At 47.0% G+C, this 18,390-nt stretch overlaps 2 protein-coding genes across 2 annotated transcripts in view; one reads left to right on the top strand and one right to left on the bottom strand.

Annotated features, from left to right (window-relative positions):
• Positions 1 to 333, bottom strand: part of CFAP44 (cilia and flagella associated protein 44) — a gene marked incomplete at its 5' end in the record, with an annotated part of 47,416 nt that extends 47,083 nt beyond the window's left edge. Inside the window, 1 exon segment of the mRNA XM_084275377.1 lies at positions 176 to 333. Coding sequence (XP_084131503.1) covers positions 176 to 333 — 158 coding nt within the window.
• On the top strand, positions 332 to 16,695 carry ILDR1 (immunoglobulin like domain containing receptor 1; the record flags this gene model as incomplete). The annotated part of the gene is made up of 8 exons (XM_084260231.1): positions 332 to 386; positions 3,268 to 3,438; positions 5,573 to 5,722; positions 6,450 to 6,569; positions 6,725 to 6,871; positions 12,933 to 13,064; positions 14,802 to 15,610; positions 16,654 to 16,695. 8 exons carry the CDS (start codon positions 332 to 334, stop codon positions 16,693 to 16,695), a joined length of 1,626 nt encoding a protein of 541 aa, XP_084116357.1.
• Between the last annotated feature and the right edge of the window lie 1,695 nt (positions 16,696 to 18,390).

Raw genomic sequence — 18,390 nt, 5'->3', positions numbered from 1 at the left:
CCAGGCGGCGGGGCTCTGCGGCCGCACCTTCGCCTACGCCTGTGTGCACGGTTTATATACACACACACACATATATATATATTAGCTTTCCCCCCCAGAAAACAGTTTCTGAAGCTGGTAATTCGCCTGGCTTTGCGGGGGAGAGCGCAGGTGTGGAGGAGAGAGGGAGGCGTACCTGCGGGCGGGCAGGCGCCCAGGGGCCGCGGAGGGAGGGGACTGAAACCGGCGGCAGCGCCCGGCCCTAGGCCAGGTGCCACGGGAAGGGGAGGGCCTGTGGGCGCGGCGCGGTGGCCCGGTGCGACGTCCCCGGACGGGCGGAGGAGGCAGCGCCATGGCCCCGCGCGGGTGCTGCCGGCGGGCGCTGCTGCTGGCCTGGCTGCCGGCAGGTGAGTGGGGCCGAGCTGGGGGGGGGGCAGCGGGGGTCCCGGCTCCCACCCGGTACCCCTACCCGCCCCGGGACACCCGTGTGGAAGAGGAGGACTGGGGCCCGGGAGGCGTCCTGTGGTTTCGCCCCAGGCTAACGTGGTGCGGTGGGCGGGAAGGGGTGGCTTGCCCCCCACGAGTGCTGTTTCTCCCTTGGTGCCCCTCCCGCCGGGCGGAAGAGCGGGGCTCTCTCGAGTCCGGCACGAAAGCCACGCGGAGGGGAGTTTCGTTACCCCCAAGGTGCGGCTAGCTGCTGCCCTAGGAGGAAGTGGCCGCCTGCTTCCTGGCAGCCTCCGGGATGGCTCGTGTAGTAACATCCAGTATCGCCAGATTGGTTTGGAACCGAGCACTGGGTACAAACACATAGGGGTTCCCCCTTTGGCTTGTCACGGGTGGTCATCCTAGCCTTTGCTGCTGGCTGAGCAGCCCCAGCTTCTTCGGGGGTTTGGTGTAGCTACAGTGCTTCCATACCTGCTGGGCACATGCTTGTGTGGACAATAGGAACTCGCCTCTGTGTCCGCAGGTGGCCTTCAGCAAGGCGAGTCCTTTCTGCCAAGCTTTGCGGGTTGCCCGGGAGCTCCTGTCTCCTGAAGGAAATACAGTGATTGCTTTGCTTCTTGGTGATTCCGCTTTAAGTACCAAAGTTCAGTTTTTCACAGAGAACCAATAAAGAAGCAGTGAAATACGGAGGTGTGCTTGCTGATGGTCTCGCTTGACAGCTGTGTTCCTGCATGATGGCCTAGCTAGAACTTGGCTTTGCTGGTTAGTCTCTTCAGTGCAAAGCCATAGGCCTGTGGCAGTGATGCCTTACTAGGCTGGTAGTGTCCAGATTTTTCCAGCCAGTATAAGGATAGCAGCGTGCAGTGGAGTACAATTTAGGAACTGGCCATAATTTCACAACTTTTCCATTTTCTGTGAGGAGGTTAGTGTAAAACATTGGACGTGTAGAGACATCCAACTGTCTTCTGGTGGGAACAGTAGGCTTTTAATCTCTTTTTAAAAAGTACAGAGCATATGTTTCAACTCTTTTAAGTTTTTTGCAGAACAGAGGTTGTGAGAAAGGATCCTTTTCATAATGAGCTTTGGTTTCCCTAAGTATGCCTGTAGTGATTGTGAGTATTTTATTCTTGCCTGAGAGATGCTGCTGTAGGAAACCCATGGAAAATCTGTTCTGTTTCCATGAGCCTCAATCTGTCAGAATTCATGCGGGAATTCATTTGGTCACCAGTGAGATCAAGGTTTTGGCCAACCTTGAGAGTTTGGATTTTGGATTGGGTTTGTGTGATTTCCCATGACTGATCCTGTGGGTCAGCTAATTCACAGTGAAAGCTGAAACAATAGGTATTGAACTACAGTGTGGTTAAATAAGAGCCCCTGTAAATACCTGATACCAGTTGACTTTGCCTGGCCTACACTATTGTAAAAATTGGAGTTCTCTGGTTTTGCTAGCAGTTTGCACAGCTGCCAGTGTTTCTACATTTAAAGTGCATGTGTGTGTATTTTATTTTTCAGAAAAAGCCTTGCACTCAGATTGTGCACTGGTCCTCTGTGTTTGAGGGGTATTTTTAAGGCAAATGAGTTCCCTGTGACTGAGCTGGCTGATCAGGAGTCCGTTTCCAGCCAGAAACTAAGCAAGTTCTGCATCCACAATATTCTATTGCAGAATTATTTGTTGAGGCAGTGTTGCACCTCTGCAGCATGTTTCCCACCTAATGGAAACTGGGTGATCTCGTATTTGTCTGGAATGCACCGGGGAGGTGCAGCCTAAAAGGACACTGAAAGAATGATGCTTGCAGTTGTGATTCAGATATTACCACATGGTACACTTGTCTCATCCTGAAAACATGGAGTAGAGGGAAAGTCTTTGAATATGTGATAAAAACCAAGGGCTGGTTCACAGTGACCCTTTCAGTTGGTACCTTCCAAGCCTCCCCCTTTCTTTCCCTCCTTTCCTGCTGTTGTGCTCCCTGGTTAAGAGCAGCTATCACAGTGCTGTAACTCCGGCCCTGGTATATTCCAGACTGGGCATCCCACACTTGCTCTGCACTGTTTGTATTCCATTATCAAAGGCAACTGGTGATAACTTCACTATTGTTAAGGACATGCACAACTTGCTGTATTATCAAAGTTTAAATAAGATAGAGAAGTTTCTGGAGCATGGCTAAAATAAAGCATAGCTTATGAAAAACTTCTGAGCAGGTGCAGCTGCTTGGATAGAAAATGCTGTGGTGGTTGTTTCAGATGAGTTGTAAGCATATACATATTAATTGCTTCATTAAAAAGGAAACAAGGGGTAATGTGTGCTGTCCTAAAGTGGACACAAACAGATTTTTAACTACAAAGCTACAGCCCAAAAGTTTTATTGTGTTAATTCTGGTCACTGCTAGATAACATTCTGATGACTTAATGACACCTCGATAACATGAATTTGGTGTTTATATGAACAAATGGCGTGGCAGAACTTTTCTGGTTAGAATGAGAAGCCAAGGCAATCCCATCCTGCGTGCTGCTGGGCCCAATGAATTATCTCACTCAGCTTGGAGGGACATTTAACCCATGCAGGAGGAGAAGACAGAGTGATATGCTACATAATGGCTATTAATAGGTGCTCTGTAATTGACTCTGTAAGGCAGGCCAATGCAGCTGGTGCAAGCTGCCTTCTGTAAGGGAAAGATGGAACTTGGGCTTTAACCAGGAGCTATAGCTCTGGATGGCTTCACCAGTGGGGCCAGTGAGGTCTGTGGGTGCGGGTCCTGATGGGGCTGAGGGAGATGTACTTTGGGTGTTGGTCTGGTGCAGAGTGAAGGTTGTGATGTGATGTCTGTTCTGTGTTCTCATTTGCAGGTTGCCTCTCCCTCCTGGTGACAGTGCAGGATGTGGAACGTTATACCACCTTATTTGCCACTGTTGTCCTCAGGTGTGACTATAGCACCTCAGCACAGCTGCAAGACGTGGTAGTGACCTGGCGCTTCAAATCCTTCTGCAAAGACCCCATCTTTGACTACTACTCAGTCTGTAAGTCAGGCTTGTCCTCACACGAAATTGTGCTTCAAAAGGAAAGGAAGGGGAAGGCAGACTTTCTGGGGAATACAGGCTTTCAACAACTTCCTGCCCACAAACCAAGTGGTGGTATTTACCTGTCCTCCCAGAAAAAAATAGTCCATGTCTGTGATTTTATGGTATGATGTTGTTGCAATCCCAGCCAAAGCAACTCATCTGTCCTCCTTGCCATCACTTCAGAAGGCAGAGAGGCTCGACCATGTTTGACAGCCTTGGTGGCCCCATCTTTTGTTTCAGCATGTTTGAAAACAAGGGCCCTGCAACAAGTGGCCTTTTTGAGATTCCCTGGGGCACTCCATGGTTGGAGCTGGATACCTGTGACCAGGTGTTACTGATTTTAGGAAGCAGAAAACACATACATTTGGACAGCAGAAAGACTTCTAAGTAGTAATGTTTAGTACTGGCAGCAGCACTCCATGTGTAGGCATTCAGGTGTGTACAGCCTCAACTCAGGAGTGCTTAAGATGGTTCTTGAAGGTGATATGCAAACTGCATCTTTGGTTGCATCAAACACCATATAACCAGCCAGTCAAAAGAAGTGATTGTCCTGCTGTGTTTAGCATTGTGTGGCCTCTCCTGGAGTACTGTGTGTAGTTCTGAGTCCCACAATTTGAGAAGGATTTGAATGCATCCAGGTGAGGGCCATAAAGCTAGTGGCAGGGTGGGAATGTCCTATGAGGAGCAGCTGAGGACTTTGGAAAAAAGGAGACTGAAGAGTGACCTCATGGGTCTCTACAGCTTCCTGAGGAGGCAAGTGGTGAGGGACGTACTGAGCTCTTCTCCCTGGGATCCTTGGATGAAACATGGAAATGGTTCAAAACTGTGCCACAGTATGTTCAGATTTGACATTAGGAAGCATTTGTTTACCAAGAGGGTGGTCAAACACTGGAACAGGCTTCCTAGAGAGGTAGTCAATACCCCAAGCCTGTCAGTGTTTAATAACAAGCCCTTAATAACATGCTTTAACTTTTGGACAGCCCTGAAATGGTCAGGCAGTTGAACTAGGTGATCCTTGTAGGTCCCTTCCAACGGAACTATTCTTGTTCTATTCTGTTCTCTATAAACTGCAGTATGTTTACATTGGCCAGCCTTAGCTTGACTGTACGTTTAAGACTGATCCTGGAGTGGGGAGTCTGGACTTATTTGGTGTCTTGGTACCCAAACTCTCCTTTATATAGTCTGGATGGGTTTGGTAGGCATGTTACCCAGTGCTCTACAGCCTAGTCCATAAGTAGATGAGTCCCTGGCTCTGCGGATCCCAGCATAATGCAAGTGCTCTGAGCCTCTGGCTCAAGCTAACAGCCCCCAACAGGGACAGAAAGCATGAAGGTCACAGTGTTTGCTTAGTTGGATCTGCTTTTCACAATCCATTGCAGGTACAGCAATGGAGGAGCCTTTGATAAGCACTGTCCTCTCTTCATTGCAAGCCCTTTACAGGCAGTGCTGACTTTCTGTGTCAGTTGTCTCCCCAAATCTCAGCTCTCAAATGCCTGGATAATAGTTTAGCTTCTGAGTCCATCTTAAGACTATTGGACAGAAATTGCCCCTAGCCCTCTGTTAATTCTGTTGGGTTTCTCTACATGTAACCCTTAGCTGGAGTCACGTGGTGGATTCTTTTGTCTTTACAAGTTCCACAATGTCTAATGGGATAGAAGAGGGAAAGGGAAACAATCCCTTTAGAAGCTCACGTATGTCTGGAGATTTTCTTTGGCAAACAAACAGGTTTGCTTTCATTGCAATACTCTTAGGAGTTTCACAACTTTTCTGTGCAGTTTATCTTCATATTGGGAGCTGCCCTCCAGCCTACCACCATTACCTTCTTTTTACTGTTGTCCTTTCAGCTGTGAGTACAGGAGGCATCTCTTCTGCAGCTCCCACATTCTCAAAATCTCTGCCATTCCAGTGTCTCTCTCTCTGTTTCTGAGCACTCCAAAGCAACTTCCCCCCGCTGGTTTGAAGCATGCTTTGTATTACTAAACCAAAGGAGATGCATACACGCATTCACGAGTTTCTCTCCTGCTCACAAGGGCATAGAAGCCAGTCCTCTGAAATCACTTCTGGCCTCTTACTTGGCGATTTGTGCTTGCAGCATACCAGGCTGGTTTAGCTCTTGGCCAGGATCCATCTGACGACTGCAACGACAGCCAGCGAAAGGTGCGCATTGTCATCCAGAAATACGGGCAGAAGGAGCCCGTGCTGGGTGTCGACTACCAGCAGCGGAAGATCACCATTCAGAACCGTAAGTGACGCGGCCTCCCCGGCAGGGAGCAAACTGTCCGTCTGATACCTGGGCCTGTCGAGTGAAGATGAGCGTAAACATGGCTGTTGTCGTCTGTAGCTGACATATTCGACGAAGTAGCAGTGAGATAAGAGTTGTGAAGGACCCTGTCCTCAGCTGGGGGAACAGGGCTGCTACACTGTGGGGGACACTACAACCTAAGGTGGAGCTGAGGAGGCCTGAGCGTTTTGCTGAGGAGTGCAAGAGTGAGCTGATGGAGCTCAGAGGCTAGAAAATGGTTCTAAGAATTACTGCATAGTTGTCCGGGTGCATTACATGCTCCCTGCTGTCTGTGGAGCAATAGTTGTTACTGTCAGAAGAGTTATTGGTTGGCCTAACAGAGACAGTGATCTGTGTCCTAAAACTAGTAGAGTTGGCAGCAATGGGTATCTGCTGACATACATCACCCAGCAGTGTGCTGGTTATTTCACTCTACACAGAACTAGTGCCACTTGTAAGTAGCATTGCCTTTCAGCAGCACAAAGGAAACAGGGACTGGCAGTTGATGCTGTTTACAGGAGTTTTCCATAGACTCAAATGGGATCATTTGAAGGCGATGACTATGCTTGGGGAGAGAGATGAAATACTGTATGTCACCTACAGGTAGAGGGCCTCCTTAGAGTGAGGCCTGAAAGTAGTGTCTGTCGGGCCCAAATAGCCCACCAACTTCTCTGTCTCTCTCCCACAGGGGCAGACCTTGTCATCAGTGAGGTCATGTGGTGGGATCATGGGGTGTACTACTGCACTGTGGAAGCACCAGGAGATACCTCAGGTGATGCAGACAAAGAAGTGAAGCTGATTGTTCTCCGTAAGTGCCTGTGGTTTTTTGTCTGGGTGTGGCAAATAGCTCCATCTCTTCTCTTCCCTCCCACCCCAAGATGTCTCCAGCAGTAGAGAGGTGCTCAGACACCTCCTATGCACAGGTACATCAAAATCCTCTTTCTTTCCCTGTTTTTCCTGTAGACTGGCTCACAGTACTCCTCATCATTCTTGGTGGCCTCCTCCTCCTCCTGTTGATTGGAATATGCTGGTGCCAGTGCTGCCCCCAGTATTGCTGCTGCCACATTCCATGTGTCTGCTGCCCCACCCGGTGCTGCTGTAATGAGGAAGGTGAGGATCAAGCAAATGTGCATCCACTCATGGCCTCTGTCAAGGCAGAGGCTTGACTGAGAGCTTGCTGAGTTCCACTTTTGCCCTCCAGTTCAGTGTCCATATAGACTGTGACATTTCTGTGGCCAATGTGACCTCCATGACCAGCTTATTTGAGTTTGAGGGAGGGGAGCTAGCATACATGGAGTTCATCTTGCTCCTCTGTTGTCATACTTGCAGAAGTTCCTCCTCATTCACTCCTGGATAGCAGTTCCTCTCATGTCATCCAGGGCATGATCAGGTCCCTTGTATGAGTAGCTCAGGACATCTCTCTCTGGTCTCGTAGTTCATATGCTCATGGATGTGAGAAAGGCAAGCAAATGCCTTGTTACTACTCTCCAGACTGGCCTGAACTTCAGGTGTGTTGCTCTGAGAGGTAATTATGCAAAGATTTGGAATGTTCTCTTTTCCTGTTATTTTCAGAGCTGCTTCTTTCACAAGAAAAAAGTTTCGTTCACTTTCCTTTGGGAAAGGAAGTGGGGAGAGAGAAAGGAGAAAGATGGGTCTGTCTTGGTGGGCAACCCTGTAAATGCATTTTGAGGTTTTTGAGGGTCAAGAGAATCTTTGTTGTCCATAGTTTTTAGCAGTAAAAGGTTCTGCAGCCAAACCTTACTCTCTTATTAAGGCCAGCCTTTGATTTTGGCTACGCAGGTCTTACAACCTCTGTGTGCCTGTAACTGAAACTTAGTGGCAGCACAATGTGGAATATCACCCCCTGCCCTTTACACAATCTGACAGGAACAAAATGCAACAAATACTTTTATTTATCACTGAAATCAAAGGATTCTTCCCCAGGTGCTGCAAGGAGAGGATTTATGAATGAGGAGTTTTCTGGTTTACCTCTACCTGCAAAAAAGCTATTTGGTATACCTTGGATGTTAGTAAACTGTGAGGGTTTTGGAATCATAGAATTGTTTGGGTTAGAAGAGAATTTTAAAGGTCACCTAGTCCAACCCTCCTGCAATGACCAGGGATATATCTTCAACTAGACTGGGTTGCTCAGAGCCCTATCCAACCTGAATTTGAATGTTTCCAGGGATGAGGCATCTATCACCTCCCTGGGCAACCTGTTCCAGTGTCTTAACACCCTCATTGTAAAAGATGTCTTCATTATATCTAGTTTATATCTACTATAAATCTCCCCTCTTTTAGTTTAAAACCATTGCCCCTTGTCCTATTGCAACAAGCTTTGTTAAAACATTTGCCCCCATCGTTCTTACAGGCTCCCTTTAAGTACTGAAAGGCTGCAATAAGGTCTCCCCTGAGCCTTCTCTTCCTCAAGCTGAACAGCCCCTGATCATTTTTGTGGCCCTTCTCTGGACTCACTCCAACAGCAACATGTATTTCCTGTGCTGAGGACCCCAGAGCTGGAGGCAATGCTCCAGGTGGGGGGTTCATGAGAGCAGAGTAGAAGGGGAGGATCACCTCCTTCGACCTGCTGGTCGCACATCTTTTGGTGGAGCCCAAGATACAATTGGCTTTTGGGGCTTCAAGCACCTGTTGCCAGATCATGTTGAGCTTCTCAAGAACCAACACCCTCAAGTCCCTCTCCTCAGGGCTGCTCTCAATCCCTTCATCCCACAGCCTGTATTGATACTGGGGATTGCCCTAACCCATGTGCAAGACCTTGCATTTGGCCTTATGGAGCCTTATGATGTTGACATGAACACAGTTCTTGAGCCTGCCCAGGTCCCTCTGGACAGCATTCTGTCCCTCAGGCATATCAACTGCACCACTAGGCTTGGTGTCATCTGAAAACTTGCTGAGGGTGCACTCAATTCCACTGTCATTGGTGAAGATATTAAACAATACTGGTCCCAATGTAGATCCCTGAAGGACACCATTTGTCACTGATATCCATTTGGACATTGAGCTCTAGACCACTGTCCTCTGGATGTGACCATCCAACCAATTCCTCCACCAAATAGTCCACCCATCAAATCTATATGTCCAGTTTAACAAGAAGAACGTTGTGGTGATCGTGTCAAAGGCTTTACAGAAGTCCAGATAGATGACATCCAGCTTTTCCTTTGTTCACTGATATAGTCACTCAATCATAGAAGGCCAGTAGGTTGGTCAGGCAGGACTTGCTCTTGGTGAAGCTATGCTGGCTGTCTCGAGTCACCAGCCTGTCCTCCACATGCCATAGTATGGCTTCTAGGAGAATCTGTTCCATCATCATCCCTGACACAGAGGTGAGGCTGACATGTCAGTAGTTTCCAGGGTTCTCCTTTCTACCCTTATAAAAATGGGTGCAATGTTTCCCTTTGTCCATTTTTCACCAGGGATATCAACGTGACTGCTGTGACCTTTCAGATATGGAGAATGGCTTGGCAGCTACACCAGCCAATTCAGGACCAACCTCAGGCCTCTGGCATGTATCTCGTCAGGTCCCATAGACTTAGGTATATTCAGGTTCCTCAGGTGGTCACGAACCTGATCTCTTCCAGTGTGAGGGACTTTGCTCCTCCAGTCCCTGCCTTGTGGTCCGTCCACTTGAGAGGTGTGGGAAGAGGGGTTGCCAGTGAAGACAGGCAGAAAAGTTGTTGAGTACCTCAGCCTTCTCCTTGTCTGTTGTTACCAGTTTGCTGGTCTTGCTCATGATAGATTTAAGCTTAATTTGCTTAGCCCTTGCAAAGAGCAAACAGCATCCCTCCCATTTGCTAAAAGCAAACTAAACCCCTTTCCGGGGGCTTCACAAGCTGTCAAGTAAAATGTGTGGTGTTGAGGGGGCTACAGAAAACCAGCAGAAAAATTTGTTTCCATGAAGGGAGAGAGAGAGAGGTGATGAAGATGAAAGACTCACACTTCCATGCCTCCAGGTTCTCATCAAAAAAGGGATTCAGAATATGTAGAATATGTATAAGGGGTTGGTTTTTTCTTCTTTTTTTTTCCCCCTCCTCTTCTGTGCTGTAGGAGATGATAGAATGCTCCAGGCTGCTGCTGTTGTCTTTCCTGCCTTCTGTTGAGAATAGGTAGGAGGCATTCTTGTGTGGTTCCCAAAACCTCTCCCTGCTCATGAGAGAAGGTACAGATGAGTCCAGCCTCCTTGGCTGGCTCCTGGATTCTGTGGCACTGATTTCATTCCAGCTGCCTGCCATCTTCACCCTCTTTGCAAGAGATCCTTCTGCCCCTTCTCACTTCATTCTGCCTATGACTTTACGTTTTGGACTCCAAGATATGGAAACCCCCAAAAACCCACAAGAACGTAGATCCAGGAGGCATCTTTAAAACAGACGTAAGTGATGGAGTTCCAGACAGGTCAGGAGAAATCGGGACGACTCAGCGGTCGGTGCCAGCCGATACGAACGGCTTCATTCAGTCCGTTGGCCGCTAGAGGGTAGCCTGGATCTGCTGAACGGGCGTAGGTGCCAGGAGGCAAGGTAATTCTGGGTGTTACAAGCCAGGTCATTAACTAGCGTGGTTTTGAACCCAGTCATAAAAGAAGTGCATTGTTTGGGTAATTCAGAATTGATGTACAGAAATACTAAACTTGTCTCAGGAGCAAGCCAATTACATTCCCCGGGGAAAGCTCTATGAAAAGCCCACCAAGGTAAATATGTGTGACCTCCTTCTGTTCCTATTAGTTCCTTCTACAACTGTGGACTTCTTCCACTAATGAATTGGAATGAAATGGGATATACTTGCACCCAGGTCTGACTAGGTTGGAAAATATTTTTTTGATATTTGGATAATTGGCCCAGCAGCTGTAAAGTCTGTCAAAGGTGAAGAATAACCTTTCTCAGCAGGGACTAAGTGGAGGGAACAATATCACATCCTGCCAAAGTTTTATAGCAGGCAGCATGAGTTTTGGAACCGGGGTGAATTTGGCCTTCCTCAGATAAATATGTTCACTTTAAAAAGAGATCTGTAAGCCTTCCTTCCATTTTGCAGGTGGAGAACCAGAATAGTGAGTTCGGTGTTATATATATATCATGCTCAAACTGGAAGGCAAAGTATCAGGGGAAGAGAGAATTGAAGGTAGTGAAGAAGTTTCAAGGGAAATTGTGCATTTGTTCAGCTGTAGGGAGGGATCAGAGAATTACAGGGACAGGATAACTTTGGTCCTAAGGAGGGGAACCCCTAGTAGGTATGGCCACAGCTGCTGGGTCTTTCACTCCTCAGGCAAAGACTGTGGTCAGAACCAAGGTACATGCACTCAGCAGGTGGTAGGACATTCTTAATGTGATAATTAGAGCAATGGGAAAGGAACAGATAAGGCGTTTCCCTTCTTTTTTAATCCTTTTACATCTTGCTCTCTTCATCCAGGTTTGAAACCTGGACTCTGGAGGACGATCCCTTGGGGAAAAAAAAATAACGAAGCAAGTTTGACATAAAAGGCTTGAAAGCTGCTACCTCAGGCCACGCGGCTTTGAAGAAAAATCAGAGCATTAGGATTAAAAACCCTGAAGTTTCCAGCTTTGTAGTTCACTGGCTGAAGCCAGGCTGCAGAAGGGGAAGGGGTTTAGAGTAGAGAATGAAGTGGAACTGCATGAACTGTAGGGAAAAAGAAGGATGTATTGAGAGACACGGTCAGTCCCTGTTCTGCTGCAAGTGGTGCCCTGTCAAAATTCAGTGAAACAGCTAGAGGAGGACATATCTAAAAACTGGAGTGTTACCTGCAATGGAGAGCTCAGTCCCAAAGAGCGTGCAGTCTAAATGCTGCCTGCTGTAGATGAACCCAGAGGACAGAAATAATTGGAGCTTAGCTGTACCCTGGTTTCTTAAAGAAGCAAAGCTTATGCAGTCAACCTGTCTGTCTATCCCCTATCTCTTTCCCTCCAATAGCTTTTAATTTCATCAGCCAACTTCAGCTAAATTTATCAGAGGGGTAAAAGTCTCAAAAGCAATTACACTCCTATCTGTCTCTTGAACTGTAGAGCCAGGAATATTCTGTTCATGCCTGACCAGAGAAGGAGCTGCAGTAAAAGGCTGCCACTTCTGAAAACTCCGGAGAAGCCATAAAAGATAAATTTTGCAAAGGCCTTGTTGCAGAAAAGCTTCATGCAGCAATGACAAACCTTGCAGAGTCAGGTTTTGTAAGGTCTGAGGCTCACTGAATTTACTAGTTTGTGAACTTGAGTTTTGATTGTCTATGGTAGAAGGAGTAAGTGTCTGAGATGTTTTCAGGTGTTCCCAAAAAAAGCAGCTGCAATGAGTGATGGTTTTGAAGACTGGGATGGTGAGGTTGTCTGTGTAGAGCAGGTGAGATGGAAGTGCTGAAAAAAGTGATGTGGAATTGGAGCCTGATGCTCCAGGGGTCTGTAGTTAGCAGTGATGGGGAAAGCAGGGAGGGAGAGAAATTTCCACTGGATTTTCTCTTTTGGCACACTGGACACCGCTGTTGAGAACAGGAAGTTTAGTTTGTTCATCAGTTTGACCGCACTTTCCGAAGGGATTTAAGTTTAGCAGTCACGTTGCAGTAAATTACAGAGACAGAATGGTTGAGAGACTGGAAAGAGAGATGCTGGACAATGCATCTCTGAATGCCCTATTTGTGGAAGGGAGAGGAAATGATGGAGTGTGGCATGGAAAATAGGATCTGGACAGAATGAAAATGCCAAAAAAAAAAAAAATTAGGTGTAAATCAAAGCCAAAAGCAGAAAGGAGCAATGATGAGCTGAAAAAGTTTTAAGAGAGAGAAAACAGTGTGGTATGTCTTGCTGCATGAAGCATTATTTCCTGCCTTTCTGCAAATGTATTCATAATGATAGGGCAGGTAGAAGTCTTGCATTTGGTTATGTGCTGTGTACCTAATCATAGTGCCATTTGTTCCCAGTTGCTGGAACTGTACCCTGAACATCAGGCAGTAATTTTTTTCTTCTGGTTTAGGTATTATTTGGAGACCCTAAAACTTCACACTGGAAGTTCTTGTGCTCTCTTTTACCTTTGTCACAGGGTGGAGAGAGCTTTTCATTCTGTGTATTTCCTATATCTGGTCACATCCAAAGGCTGCAGTGGTATGAGGTGTGCAAGCTGCACTCTCTGGACAGCTGCTGTAAGCTTTCTTCTCCTTTGGCAGTGCTGGAACGGCATCGGTTCATGAAGCGCGCTCAGGCACTTGCACCTTGGATGTCACCCAACCTGTTCTACGGAGGTGGCGACAGAAACTCACAGCTTTCCTCTTACCAGCTGAACCCTCTACTGCAACAAGGTGAGACCGTGGGCATCTTTCCAGAGGGAAATCGGGGTGAGAAGCAGGTAACTTCTCAGGGGAGTTTCAGCAGCGAGGCTTTAGCCTCTCTACTAAGAAAGATGTCCCTAGCATGACTGCACACCCTAGCGTGACAGCTCTGCTACATCTGCAGCAGGCTGTAGACTCGCCTGAGTGGATAAATACAGCTGAGCTATCTTAAGTGTCTTGCTAGGCTCAGTGCCTGGTGAAGTAGTTTAATGCTAACTAAGGTATATCTGTGCTACACCCCAGCAAGGGCAGGGTAAATATACCCAGCTTATCTTGCTTCCTGTGGTAGAAGAGAGTACTATCTCTTTGTTCTGCTGTGCTGGTCACGGTCAACTCCTTATAGCCAAATTTGATACAAGTGAGATGCAATGTGTTAGAGTTCTTATCAAGTGTCTAGTCTTCAGATCATTAAGGGCAAACTGCCTTCGTGCAATAGATCTAGCCTGCCTGTAGCAAAAAATGAAGGACGCTTTAATGAACCAGGAAGAATTTTCCAACTGTTTTGCCCTAAAATTGCTTGTATCTGTGGTATTTATTGTCACTTAAATAGAGGAGGGAAGATGGAGTCTTGGAAGTCCTAGAGATGTAAGTATTAAGATAACTTACTACAAAGAATATTTAATTGCCCAAAGAAAATAGGGGAATTCAGTGTAATGATTTCCCAGATAAATGTAACATTTTTCATCTGAAATTAGCTTTACATCATTTCAACAGTCTTAACTGTTGTCAGAAGAAATAGTTTGCAAACGTCTTAAATTCTGTATTCAAGATGTTTGGGTATATACTTTTTAAGGCTGCTAGTTTATTCTACAGTTAGCATTTTTCCTAGCCATGGCACTAGTTTTCCTAAGGAATATCTGGTGGCTGAGCCACTATGATTTAAGACAGAACACACCGAGTCATCTAGGAAATCCATGTGCGTGCTGGCAGAAAATGGGCAAGTCAGTCCTCAGGCAGTTTCCCATGTTTTCACAGTCCTTGAATTTCCTGTGCTTAAGTTTCCCTTGGATTTGTTTCAGGCCAGCTTTACAGATGTTGGGTAGAAAGGACCTCAAAGGTCATCTAGTCCTGCCTCTTGCTCAAAGCAGGACTTTCACCAGCCCTGAGCCATGTTAGCTGTGGCTTTGTCCAACTGAGTCTTGAAAACCTGTAGGGGTGGAGATTGCGTGACTCCTTTAGGTAACTGATCCAGAGCAGGACTAGTATCCTAGTGAAGAAGCTTCTTCGTTGGCTACCTAGGTCTATACATGCGTGTGTGTGTGTGTATGTGTGCATATATATAACTTATTTTTTCATTTGCAGTATTGATTCATATTTCTTCCAGCTCAATGAGACGTGAGGAGAAACACTGTGAACTTTCTCTGATTTATTTTTCATACGTACTGTCCATCAATACTGTAGCAAAAATAAATGTTCCTCTTTCTAAATACATAAACTGTATTTCCAGGTGTGCTGGATGACTTTGATTTCTTACCTCTGTGCTGCCCAAAACACAGCTCGTGCTGCAGCTTACTAGTTACTCTTCTTTTCACCTTAACCGTGTGTGGTTTGGATGTGCTGGTTGTGGCGCTTGGGACTTGCGCGGCTCTTGCAGTGAAGCGGAGCAGCAGAGAGGCTCAAACCAGACTCAGCCAGGATGGTTAGTGCAGAAGGGCCCTCTGTTGTTTCCCTTTGACTTGCTGAGTTCTCCTGTGCTTTTATCCACAGATGTGTCTCTGCAGAACAGTCTTCCACTGGTGCACCCACAAGCTCAGCTTTCCCCTAACAAGGGTGTTTTGGACTATCTGGAGTCTGAAATCCAAAACCTTAACATGTCACAGCTCCGGCCACCCTCCCACCAGCGGCAGGCTGTGCAGCCCAGCTTGCTGTCCTCCCTTGGCTCTGAGACCATCCCACCTCCTCTCGCTGATCACGTCTCCTCCATTCATGAGAGCAGCAACTTCTCACGGCCACAGAGAGCTGCCCATACCCCCAGATCCTGGGACTCTGCAGCAGAGGACAGGAGAGAAAACCGGAGGCAGCCCTTGCCTTCCAATGGGAGTTCTCATTCCAGCTACAGTCGGGAGCCCTGGGACAGGCAGCGAGAGGGCCATCGTCAGAGGCAGAGGACAGGCGGCTACAATGACAGGCCCCAGCACTCCAGACGGGATGTGTCACCCCCGCGCCAGGCTGAGAGGGGCAAGAGCAGCAGTAGTATCTGCAGTTTCTATCCGGAGGAGGCCAAGGAGCGCTCCAGCCACCACCGTGGCTGGAGACAGGAGCCCCCAGGGAGGCAGGAGTACCAGCACCACACCAGGAGGAGCAATAACTCAGGCCAGCGGCGGCACAGCTACTCTCCCCCCTCTCGCCGGGGGTCCTGGAGCTCCTCAGAAGAGCCAGTCCGTCTCCCAGCGGCAAACCGCAGGCGGCGGCACCGGTCTCGGGAATGGCCAGAAGATAAACCCCCCAGTTATCGCTCTCTGGAAGTCATCCCAGGCCAGGACAAGAAGCACAAAGGCAGCGCAGGGCCACGCTCGGTGAGTCAGCTGCCTCTTTGCTCTCCTGTCTAAAGCAAGAGGTGGGTGTTGGGGATTGAGAGAGAATGTGGTTTTGCAGCCTGTTGTCTTTCAAATGGCTGGCACAGAGCACTGGGTGCCCTATGCAGCTTGGTTATGAAGAGGCTGCTGAATTCCCTGCCTTCAGACACATGTTGCATGGCTATGGTGTTTTCAGGGGCAAAGTGAGGAGTCAAATCAAGTAGGTCCCCTATCATGTCGTACATCTGGTGACATGTTGTACCCCGTCACTCCTGTCCCCACCTAGAGCCACCTGGGGGTCTGTGTGTTGGGGTTAAAATAACTCTTCTCTTGGCACTGCCTGGGGAGAAAACACTTCCAAGAGTAGGTAGCAGTACTCGATATCCCTCTGCAGCCTTGCCTTCTCTGGTGTTGGTTTACTTCTAATTTCTGTTCACATGTGCATGATTCTCCTATTATCCATCTCCAACATTTAATTTTTGTAGTATCTTGGTGGTATTTTTAAGATGGTTCATATAGGAAAGCATCCAGATAGCCTAAAGCTACATGAAATAGGCTTTAAGATCAGGGGTGGTTATAGTGGTGAGAAATACAGAAGAAAATGCCTTGCTTGTGGGAACTCCTGAGAGCTGAGTGTGCATCATTACACAGTCAGCGAACAGCTCTTGTCCACAGCTCATCTTGTCAGTTTATGCTGGGACTGGATATCAGGTAGCAACCCAAGTGCAAAAAGCTTCATGTCCAGTTGCCAGTCTCCAAGTTGGACAATGTATTCCCCCTTAAAAAAACAAAGGGTTTTAAAATAAAATTTTAAAAATGTTGAGTCCCTTATTACATGCACGCAGAATTTTACCAGGTGGGAGTCTTCTCAAAGGGCTGATTTTGCACATTGCTGACTTTTGGAAGGAAGTGCAGCTCTAGGCCCAGCTGGGATGTGAGTATGTAGGAACAGTTTCATTACAGTGCTCAGAGCAGTAAGATGACATATGATTGCCATTCATTGTTCCTTGTTCCTGAATCTTTTCTTTTCTTTTCTTTTGCAGGACAAAGGAAGTTCCCACAGTGGAAGAAGCATAGTCATTTAATGCCAATACTGAAAGAACTAAGATTTCCACTGGATTCCTCTTAGCTTTTTTTCTGGGATGGTTGTTTTTAATTGAACCAGACAACCAGGAAAAAAACCTCAGCTGAAGCAGCTTCCCCTTAGACTTACAACTCTGAAGAATCTCCATCTAGTACCTATGAAAGCAAAACACAGCCCCTTTTTATTCTTCCTGTGATTTGGAAACTTAGGTTTGCAGTGGGATGTGCTATGTTGAAAACATTCTATTGGAAACAGCAGATTTTATTTTTATTTTTAGTAAATGTTGTATTCCCAGTATTCAGAGACAGCCACCAGTTGTCTTTGTTAGGTACCCTGGCACTGCAAGGACCCCAGTCCATAGAATGCTGGTCTTTTGCATACCAGTTACTGTAGAGTGTCTCCAGTGATCCCAGAGTTGTAAAGTGACAGGACAGTAGAATTATTTAGGTTAGAAGAGACCTCTGGAGGTGATCTGATCCATACCCTGGGAGCTTGGTGTGGGGATACACAGCATCTCCTTTCCAAGGTGCTCTCTCGTGCTTCAGAATGTGTAATGTTTGCTGCTTCTGCCTGGTTGCTGAGTGTTGTTGGGGCAGTTGCCTTTTGTCCCCAGTAAGCCTCTCTCCCAAACAGAGGAATCATGGTGTTGGAGAGATGTTTGACTGCCTTAATAAGGGCTCACTACCATATCTGCAAATTCCCAGTTTATCTGCCCTATACCAACTGAAACAACCTGCCCTATTTTAAGCTTAGATATTAGTGCCTTAAGAGATACTTGTTCTAGCTTTTAACTCAGACTTGAATTTATTTGTACACTTCAAAGGCTAAATTTACCAAGGTTTGGCCATGCCTACAGGACTGAGCACGTCATGACTACTGTTCCTCTCACCATGGACCAGAATGTCCTTCAAACTCTAGGAAGCATGGCTTTGGTGGAAATGTATCTTTCCTATGCCATGTATCATATACATGGGGTGGGATAAAGGGCTCTGAAGAAGTCATACAGTCACTGTTTTTACTATTGTCCTTGATCTTTACCCTGCCATTTTTTACCAGCTCTGAATATATGGTGCATCTGATCTGCAGTAGTATTGCAGGGTTTTCTCATCTGTTGCCTTGCAACTAGAACACAGAATTTTGTATGCTCCGAGACCACCTGCAAAGGAGAACAACTTGCCTCTTCTATTTGATGTCATTCATTCACTGTGCTCATTTAGAATGCGCTGGAAAAAGAGAGGTTGGTTCTCTGGATGCTGGCTGCTTCCATGGGAAACTGGCTTGCCAAAGGCACCTCTTGGATTTGAGAGACTCAGCTGTTGCCAAGGAGATTTTGGAGCATCTTGTGAATTGTTTTGCAGCCCAGAGGCAGGACAGATTGGCCAGTATCAGTGACTCTGTTGCCTGGCGTACTTCCCCACCAGTGCTGCATGGGACAGTTGCTACTATTGGCTCTTTAATGTCCCAGCTACTGATGTGCTTATGCTTTCCCTCGGAACACTGACTTGGAGACACTTTTATTTTGTCCACCTCTTTTTTTAATAAAACCCCCTTTCTTTGAACAACAGTGGGGAAACATCCCACTTGGAGCAAATACTCCTGCCTGGATATTCAGTATGGTTGCTGGTCAACCAGAGGCTACTACTGAGTGCTCATTTTCCTACAGTTCCGTGGCTGACAGTGCTTATTTCTAATTCCT

The sequence above is a fragment of the Gallinula chloropus genome (genome assembly GCF_964237585.1).
Source record: "Gallinula chloropus genome assembly, chromosome: 1".
In the NCBI taxonomy this organism is placed as follows: Eukaryota; Metazoa; Chordata; class Aves; order Gruiformes; family Rallidae; genus Gallinula; species Gallinula chloropus.
This window is presented reverse-complemented; position numbering and strand designations above follow the sequence as displayed.